The sequence below is a fragment of the Brachyistius frenatus genome, unplaced genomic scaffold (assembly GCF_029030835.1).
Source record: "Brachyistius frenatus isolate BFR_SWC_R1_liver_20210118 unplaced genomic scaffold, ASM2903083v1 Contig_83, whole genome shotgun sequence".
NCBI lineage: Eukaryota > Metazoa > Chordata > Actinopteri > Embiotocidae > Brachyistius > Brachyistius frenatus.
In genome coordinates this window covers 24,890-34,690 of record NW_027210682.1, presented here as the reverse complement: position 1 = coordinate 34,690, position 9,801 = coordinate 24,890, and the positions used below count along the sequence as shown (strand labels likewise).

The window sequence follows — 9,801 nt, the reverse complement described above, 5'->3', positions numbered from 1 at the left end:
TCCGGCATATAATCCTTTGTGAAACTGTGACTTGTAGTTTTTACACTTTGCTATTAATTGTGAAACTGGGCTGTCAGCCTTTTTGGGGTGCATCATGTGAGTATAGCCAACAATGAGCTTGTTCATTGCAAAGACTGTAATTAACTTCATGACAACAGTGGGGGAAGGTAGTTAAAAGTAAAATAATTAAGATGCTAAAGATATACAGTGAACCCTCGCTATAACGCGGTTCACCTTTCACGGTCTCGCTGCTTCACGGATTTGCATCGTGCATTGAAATCACATTACGACTATATGTAACGTAGATATATTTAATGTCCAGTTCTATCTATTTCAATCGTAAAATAAAGGTTACTACTTCACGGATTTCGCCTATCACGGTTTCTATTCGGAACGTAACCCCCGTGAAAAACGAGGGTTCACTGTACATAAAATTGAATTAAATTAAAGAAAAGAATAACCATCAAAAACAAATGTTAATATTAATAATTTCCATCTGTCAATGTTACTCTTTGCAATGCTTGTATAGGCTGTGAGCACCTGATATCACAGCTCCAGAATCTTAAGTAAAACATCCTGTATCAAGATTTAGTGTTTCATACAGAATATCAAAATAAGTCATCAGACGTGTAAAGAAAACAAAGGAAACACCCCATATTCACAGATATTTTTTATTTGTTAAACTGAAAGAGCTTTCGTTTGAAGCAACGTCTTTTTTGACTGTACACAGTTTCTCACTCTCCTCTGCAGGCTTAAACCTAAACAGCATTATTATAGGTACATTTTCTAGATAGTGGTTAACACTCAGACTGAGGAGGTAAGAAATATTATGTGAACAGTTGACGCAGAAATACAAAGACAGTATGAGTTTCCACGTTACACTCCCTTTTCGGACCTGTGAGATGAAGTTTTACAATGCACAAGACAACTGACGGTGACTTCAAAGTAAAGGCTAGTAGATCTTATTATGATATGCAAGAACATAATGTGCCTGTGGACATCTTTGTTATACTTTACTGTTCAAACTCATACATCATGCAGACTTCCTCAAAGCTTTGTAGCAGGCTTGCTCCGTGATAAATGCTCACAGGAAGCTTCACTACAAAGATCAATCAGAGCAGATGCTGTCCAAGATACAGCAATTTGGCAATTAAGAATTAAAGATTTGAAATGTAGAAAGACAAATAATCTGTGAGAAATAATCTATTTAACCTTATCATGTGTCCATGAACATACAGTGACAGTCACTGATTCACACCAATAACAATTTTCACATATTGGCAATTTACAGCAAAGTCTTTTAGTGTAACTTAAATGTGTAAACCTTTCTAATATATCCCCATAATGAGACACATCGGGGCCTTTATAGTGTGCTATATCATATACTGCGTATCACATTGTAATTTACTGAATTAGAGTACTTCTGGTTACGCTCAGCTCCAGTTATCCATATCATCAAAAACGTTGTTGTTTTCAGACTTCATCCAGTTACTTGTTAGCTATAACAACATTTGTGGCTGGCACGACAGCAGAAAATGCCCTGGCACACAGATATTACTATGCAATATTTGGATGGCAACACATTTCTTGATGTTTTCTTGCTGTGCTTTTCATCATTTTGGATGTCGAATTAAATTCCCAAATTTTGGATTCCAATTTTACATTTTCATTCATTCATTCAATTTTCAGATATAGAGAGATGAAGATATCAGTGGCAGTCAAAATTACTGAGAAATGGTGATGCATTAAATTAAACAGGGTTTTAGTTAAATGTCTTGATTTTTCTGTCAGGCTGTGCAGCAATCTCAGAGAAAATAAATTCCAAAAATATGAATTGGTTTGTTAGGGGACTGACCGCTGTAACATCCTAAGTGACACATGAAGCCTAAAAGTGGATGTGGCTTCTTTCAGGTTTTATTATAGCACTCGGGAGCTTTAGAATAACTAGTCAAGAGAAGAACCACGAGAGTAATCCATGCCTATTTTTAAGCTGTACAGGTTTGATCCTGGTAAAATACCTCAGGACTTGTTTGCTTCCATTTATTTAACCAGCCAAGCATCGCTGTTCATTTCCTGCAGAATTTGTTTTGTTTGTTTGTTAAAACAAACAAACACAATTTTTTGAAATGATTGGCATAACAGCATCTTTATCCCCCATATCCTTAATGGTTTTAAATATTTGTAGCACCCTGCAACTACTTGAAAATGCAGAGAGCTGCTGTCATATCATGTGAAAATAGCCCCAAGCTCTTCATTACTGTACTATTTTAATCCAGTAAAATAATAAAGATTCAATCCCCTGAAATAAAGACTCTTTCCACTTAGAGCTCTGTATTGTACTGGTTCATCATTATTTTAGGTTGGAGATAATGACATCTATGAATATATTAGTAATCTTGGACATTTGCTCTTTTTTGAAAATAAGTTATCATTTATCATATCAAAGGGATTAAAGGAAATCATAATTTGATTTGTGCATAAAGGGTTGATTTAAATAATTGCTTTCACTCCTCTGACATTTTCTTTAAATAATAACACACATACATCTTTAAATAGGTAGCCAAAAATTATACATTGTGGGTTATTGAGTGACATCTATCCTGAGCTTTTTAATTGGTTCAAATTAGATCGCCAAGACAACACAAGGACATTAAACACTGATTTTATGAACCTGACAGCCGAGACAAAAATAAAATAAAAATAAATACAAAAAAATATCAAGCACAAACAATAATACCAAATATCTTAATAATCAAATAGTTACAAATAAAAAAAGAGGAAAATCCTTATGAGAGCATTAAAACATTTCAACTAGAGACAGCCTATGAGCCTCAGTGTCAGTGCTGCAGTACCACTTTTACCTGCAGTGTTTGTTTATTGTCTCATATATCAGTCATCTTTTAATAAGCTTTTGCAGTGTGTTGTAATGTTTCAGAACTATTTAAAAATGCACATAAAAATAGGTCCCTAAATCAAAGCCATTTGCTCTCAGGGCTGGAGGTTTTAAATGATTTTGTCATAATATACATTTATAATTCACGCACCATGCAATTTCTTAGTCTTTTACATATAATACAAGAGCATTAATAGTGTTTTGATTGATGTAGCGATGCCAGTGTTCATTAGGATAAAAGCATGGCTTGAAGATGTGTAGTAATCAAAGTAAAAATATATTTAATAATGAGATAACATGTAATCTCTACATGGTACTTTAGACCGTTTTGTGATGGTATGAAGGTTAATCATGTCCAATGAAGCACGACAGACAGATTCCACATCTTTGTTAAAAAGTGACACTGTACAATAGCTTCCATGGCAACAAGTTAAAACCACAGTGAGACCCCCGCTCTGACCCCCCAATCCCAACCTGCCCATATATTTTATAGAAGTTAATTCCAAACAGGATGGCAAATCTTGAGAAGAATAAAAAGACAAAGATTACGCTTTGAATAGGAAACTAAAAGACAGAAGTGGGACAGGGGCAGGTTTTAAATCATTGTACAAAAGAACAAACAGCAACCCACCACAACCAAACACTTATTCTTGAAAAATCCATTGGAAATTGATTTCTTTTTACAGGTTGCACAGTTTATTACTGAAGTACTGCCGAGTTACTCCAGTATGCCAAGGGACAGGGGACGATGGCAATAAAGATGGAGGAAAGGGCTTCACTCTTCCTCTGTGCATCCGAGTATTTCTACACGCAAAGTGATCCTGCCGTACCATGACCAGGGAAGGATCCGAATGAGCCGAGCGTAGATGGGTGGATCTATCACGTTCTTTCTGTGCGTGTCGTTGTCAAAGTTCCCCTGGAATACCTGTAGAAATGGCAGCATGGAGGGATGATTAATTATTCAGTGGATTTTTCTATCACAGAACACAACCTGAAAATGTCTATTTGACTGTTTTCCCTACAAAAATCAACCATCTTGGAACATGTTCATCTGAAAATATTCTTTTAATGCTTTCTTTGAGTCCTTAAGGGCTTTAGGACTCCAGGAATTGTAACCACATCCGTTATCGATCAACTTCTTGTGGCAAAAGATCTTGAGTGAAAAACCACAAAAAAAACAATCTGATGGCTTTTTATCGGGAGACTGGTGCAGAACGTTCTTGGTGCATTTCTTTCTTGATTTCACCAGACTGTTACCTTGAAAAATTCATTCCTGAGCAGGTACTGAAGCGCAGCCAATCAGACCTTCAATTCACACACTGCCAGTAAAAGAGCATTCCCCGAACTCAGTTCTATTCTTGATACTTCTCTTTTATGTGCCACATATGTGAGCACATCAGCAGTTTCCCCCTGGGGAAAATTGTGCATTGTTGAAGTGGCACAGCTAAAGTACCACCTTCACAATTAGCGACAAACATCAGCTGCTGTTTCTCCTGCTCACTGACTGGTGTTCATAACATGCACCTTAAGCTTGTTGGTCTTGTTTTCCTTCAGTTTTGCTACACATCTTCTCACATTTTTTCACCCTAGTAATAAAATACAGGCTTTGACGGATGCCAGGAAAGTTGCTATAAAAGAAAAGCTATAAAAGTTTCTCCAGTAGTCGCTCCATAAAACTTGTGACATGTTGTGCTATGGCCTAATATGCATCCTGGACCAACGCAACTGCATACATACACTTGTCATATGGACACTGTCGCATTTTCACAAAAATTACTAAAAATAAAATTCAGTTTTATTTGTATGGCACCAAATCATAACACAAGTAACCTCAAGGCACTTCATATGGTAAAGTCCATACTGCAGAATGACAAAATATAGAGAACAACCCAGCAATTCAACAATTTTCACATGAGCAACAGCTGCAAGGGAAACTTCCCTTAAACAGAGATAAAACCTCCAACAGTGGGAAGGAAAACTCCCAATACATTTGTATTTCCAATCTATGTCAGTATAAGCACCACTTCCATATCAGTTCAATGACATTTCAGAGCCATTAGATGAACCCTGAAACAACAATTGAATGGTTGACCACATCAAACAAGTATAATTGTCACGATGGGACACATGCTCTGTTGTTTAATATCAGAAGCCTTGGTGTGTGCTTCATAGACAGTTAGAAATAGGTACATTAGGAAGAAATGTATCGACAGAGTGCATCATCAAAGGATATGATCATTTCAATTAAACAGATATGATTATGCTTGCGTAATTGGGATGTAATGGGACTCAGTGTTGTGTGGAATGAAAAAATCAGTGGGCTGAATCCAAGCAAGAGCTGAAAATGGGGATTTACATTTTGTTTGGAGTAAATTTTCAACTAATTCGCTTTCAACAGACAAACAAGGACGGATAATTTTGGAGGAAAGTAGTTTGCATGGTTGAACAACAGACTGTACAGTGTATCCTAAGGACAGAGAAGAAACTTTAAGATTTAAGTTTTAAGTATCATTCAAGTATCAGTATTAGGTATTATCTCAACATCCTCTGCCAGTGTGATTTCTAATTTATAGATATAGTGGCAATATAAATAACTGCTTAATCAAAGTAAAATAAGTGAATTACATATTCATACAAAAACCAGTTGGCAGGACGGAAGTGCAACTTTGAATATATAAACTGGTATTTAAATTAGGTCTAAGTACTTCAACTCAATTTAAGACAGTACGATATAAAAACTAAATCTGATATTGAGAGTGCAACGCAATCTTTAGAAGGGTGTGACAGCTTCTGTAGGTGTTATTTAGCTTGATGTTGGTGCTCATGAAAACCTGACACATTGTAAGAGAAAATTTAATTTCATCCTTTCATTCCTACTGACACTCTTCAATCTAATTTTTTTGTAAAAATAATCTCAATGAAGCACACGAGTGTACAGGTCTCTAAGTATTTTATACTGCTCAGATTCTACCAACAGCTGTAGTATGAAACATTGTTTACAGACATCAGATTCTCTCATGGACCATTTGGTCATCAAGTAGCAGATGGACGCCTAAGACGTAATTGTCCCACATCAATATACAATGATGTGGCAATCTATCACATCTCTTCCTTCTCTTCCAAGAATATGTGTATGTTGCCATTAATAAGGCTATGTTTGTGTAAATATTTATTCAGTGTGTTTAGTTCTGTCGTTTTGAGGGCTTTTGAGATTTACTCTTACTGAGAGCTGAGGCTGAAATAATGTGACAGCTGTACTCTTTCATTACTTTCCTTATTTGACTTGTGGGATACAAACGATTGTAGGTCACATATTCATTCTACGTTCTTTTTCATCATTTTCCTGCTGCAGGAAAACCTATTTTCTCCCCTGTCTTTCTCATCTATATTGTAGCACAGAGGTTAGACTGTAGTCAGACAATGTTAGTATCTGCAGACAAGCAAACAACGCTACATCAAATGGCATTCTGCTCTTTGTCAGACCCATTTTTTTCTTTATTCTATATATATCTATATGCTTTTTACCATATATATTTATAATCTCAAAGTGTTTAACATATTTTGAGTTTCCATACCCTGTTATTCTGTACTTCAATAAACAATATTTTCACTTAATTGCTATCCGAGTCAATCACATTCTTATTGTTTTTATATCTATATCTGAATGTAATAATATTTCGGTTTCTTAGAACAATGTGAAAAGAAACATACACCTCTGAATGAGACCAGAAAAATCAGCAAGTTATTGTCAATATATTTTAGATAACCAACTCTGATGAGTTTCGGGTGACAAATGTTATACAGTAATGTGGACGCATTTTTAGACAGCCTCTGGCAATTCAACATTGCAAAGGAGAAGCCCAACTGAATTTCAAGTAGAATTTTAAATTACTTTTTTTTTTCTTCTAAACTCTGTTTCCGTCTCGCCAGTTTGTGTTTTTCTTTCAATTAGCAAAAATGAAAAAATAAGATGCTGGACAAGAGAGTACAAATGCAATAGTTTGGACCTGTGTTCTGGTACCAGGTGTATTTCTAAACTACCATATGGTACATTATGGTCTTTGTTACCGACAGTCCAGTACATGACCAGCACAAACAACAACACACCATGTGGTTTCAGATCAGGTATATTTCGAGATTACCTACGCTTAAATTCCCCAGTACTAATTTGGCAGCTGCAGCTGCACTGCTTTTAGCCATGTTACATTTTTTGTCACATTTGTCTAAGATTACAGTTTGCGTTTCATTTGTAAAATATGCCGCTGTGCTGGCAGCACACTTGTCCCTATCTGTGATTGGTCAGATACGGCAAACCCTGCCCCTTTAATGTGAACACACTTATAGCTGGATTGGGAAACCCTGGATTAATAAAGAGATTTGATATTCACCTCTGTGTGACCGCATAGAAAGATTACGTTTGTTAAGATTAGTTAAGCCAGATAACGAAGACATATCCTGGGTTATGGTCAACCCGCTTCGTTGAACAGTTCTCCGGCGTGTACACTGCATAACATTTCAACATAAAACGACATGTTGATAGTGTGTCTCAGTTGCATATTGCTTACATTGATAATTGATGATATAAGAAGTGTTGACTGAAGAAAGTCACCGCAGGGCATAACATTTCTAAACCATTCTGTGTGGACTCTTTTCACCTCCCTTTATAGTCTCTTAGAATGACAACGTTTGACCGTGGGAAGTCTGAAATATGTCATCTGCAGGAGTGTTGCTGTGACTGTCATATGACACCCGGGTTACATGATAGCACAATGCAGTAGTCCAGTAAAGAAAGCATGCATGCAAGGCATTATCTATTAACTCTGGGAATCTCTCGGTACACTACGTGGAAAAATTTGTACCTAACCTGCTGTCTGTTGGGTTAGCCTACCCAATGGCAGCAGCATCAGAACAACAGAGGATGAGAGACTGGGAACTGACAGGTGGAACCATCTGGTAATATTTGTGCTACGGTTAACGGAAATACAGAAATGCGGCAGTGTTTTACCATGAACTATTATTGTTCAGGCAAAACTGTTCTGGAGAAAACATCCAGCCAAGTGGTGTTTTTTTTACATTTATTACATCTTTAAGATTGGAAATTTTGTCAAATATGTGGGAACTAGTTATGTCCCACTTCACCGCCGGGAAGTAGATAATCCAACATGTCTCTAAGTGTCTTCAGACTGACGCACTCTGCTCTTAACTATTGATTGTCCAGGCTGTTAGAGTCAGAAGTTCGCATTACTAAAAGCCTTGTGTGCCTCTGGAGCTACAACACGGCCCATACTCCATTATTTAAAGCTGCTGCACAGGTCAAGGGATCAGGTCGCTGAGATCTCTTTGCTCTCTGCCCTGACGTTGCCTGAGCCATCTGAGGTAATACCAGGAAACCTCAGCTACGACTTCATTGAAAGGTCAAGAGTGGTCCGCCAGCTTTAAAGAGGCAGTTACACTCAATCAACCTGAAATGCACAACAAGACTACTTCTTCTTAGAGGTCGACAATATGTTATCTAGTAATGTGTCCTTTTGATCCTGAGGTGCATTGAGGCTCACAACTAATATTCTGTTCAACAAATATGACTGTTAGTGGTTAATCTTAAAATTATTGCATTTATAGCTATCTATCATTCAGTTACCCTATGACCTGGAGGGAATTGAATGCTCTAATGACTAATTAACCCCATGTCACCTGACTGAAACACTATTAACCATTAATCAATTACTTTTGTGCTTGATTGCCCTCATCAGCGGACTATATAAATATTGACACCCATGAAAGAGCAGTAGTGCACAACTACAATTTTATAGAGGGATACTGTTGTGCGTGTGCGTGTGCTCGCGCGCGCTGCTTTGACAACATCTGTATTCTGACGGAGGCTCCTCGCTCAATCTAGATCTAACTGCCTGCAGCCTGTGCCACACAGGAGCTGGAGGGGGGAGCTGAGGAGAATACTTACAAGCCTATACTACTGTTCGAACCAGACACCCAGAGAGAGACACACACACACACACACACACACACACACACACACACACACACACACACACACACACACACACACACACACACACACACACACACTTTCACAGTATATCCCTGCCAAGTCAAGCATTGTGGTGTGGCAGGAGGAGCCTCGGGAGTCCAACAGCCAAATGTGTCCTCTAGCATCAATGGCTGCTTCACCCGACTGAAGGGGGAAAACACCTTGAAGGATCATACATCTGAACAGCCACTTGGCTTCGTCTGGGGACAAACTGATTGACATTCACAGAAGTCTTGCTAAACATGCCTGCCCTCTAATACAGAGCACACATACTAAGATTGACTGCCTATCCTTGGTTCTGCTCTGAACTATACAGCAGTAAAAACAGAGGGTAGAATATAGATGGTTTTGGAAATGGATTGAAAAAACTGTTGCATTGAGAAAAGTGTTGTGCTCCACTAAGTTATTTTTTTTGCGAAAATGAAATTAAAAAATAAACATAGTAGGTTCCTGAGATTTCACTTGTACTTTTCTCTCCCTCCCGTTGCAATCTCAGATGATGTTTACCAGGCCTTCAGAAGGCATCCAGTGCTCGGTATAGAGATTGCTTGAGTGGAAATCATGCTGAGCATGCATTGGCCCCTATCCAAAGATCATCATGGGTGTTATAAACTCCTCAAGCAACACATTTGAACTGTACGAATGGAAAAAATATTTCTAGGCACCAGCAGCTTCACTGGATCCGCAACAAGGATAAGGGCATGAACTAAGGGCGGTTATTTGCCTTAATAAAGTGCTGCTTTAGATCTATTACACTGAGCCAAACTAAATAAAAGCCATTCTGTAAGAAAATCCTATTTTGTGATGGCAGTTGAAGTTACCAAATAACCTCTACAAACTGCTCAGAATCAGTTTTGATGAG

General features: G+C 37.7%; 1 protein-coding gene across 1 annotated transcript in view; it reads right to left on the bottom strand.

Moving 5' to 3' along the window:
• Positions 1 to 657: 657 nt before the first annotated feature.
• LOC138627214 (EGF-like repeat and discoidin I-like domain-containing protein 3) overlaps positions 658 to 9,801 on the bottom strand; it is a 30,850-nt gene continuing 21,706 nt past the window's right edge. Inside the window, exon 5 of the mRNA XM_069709409.1 lies at positions 658 to 3,818. Within this exon, the coding sequence (XP_069565510.1) occupies positions 3,669 to 3,818 (150 nt within the window). The 3' untranslated portion in view covers positions 658 to 3,668. The remainder of the gene's footprint in view (positions 3,819 to 9,801) is intronic.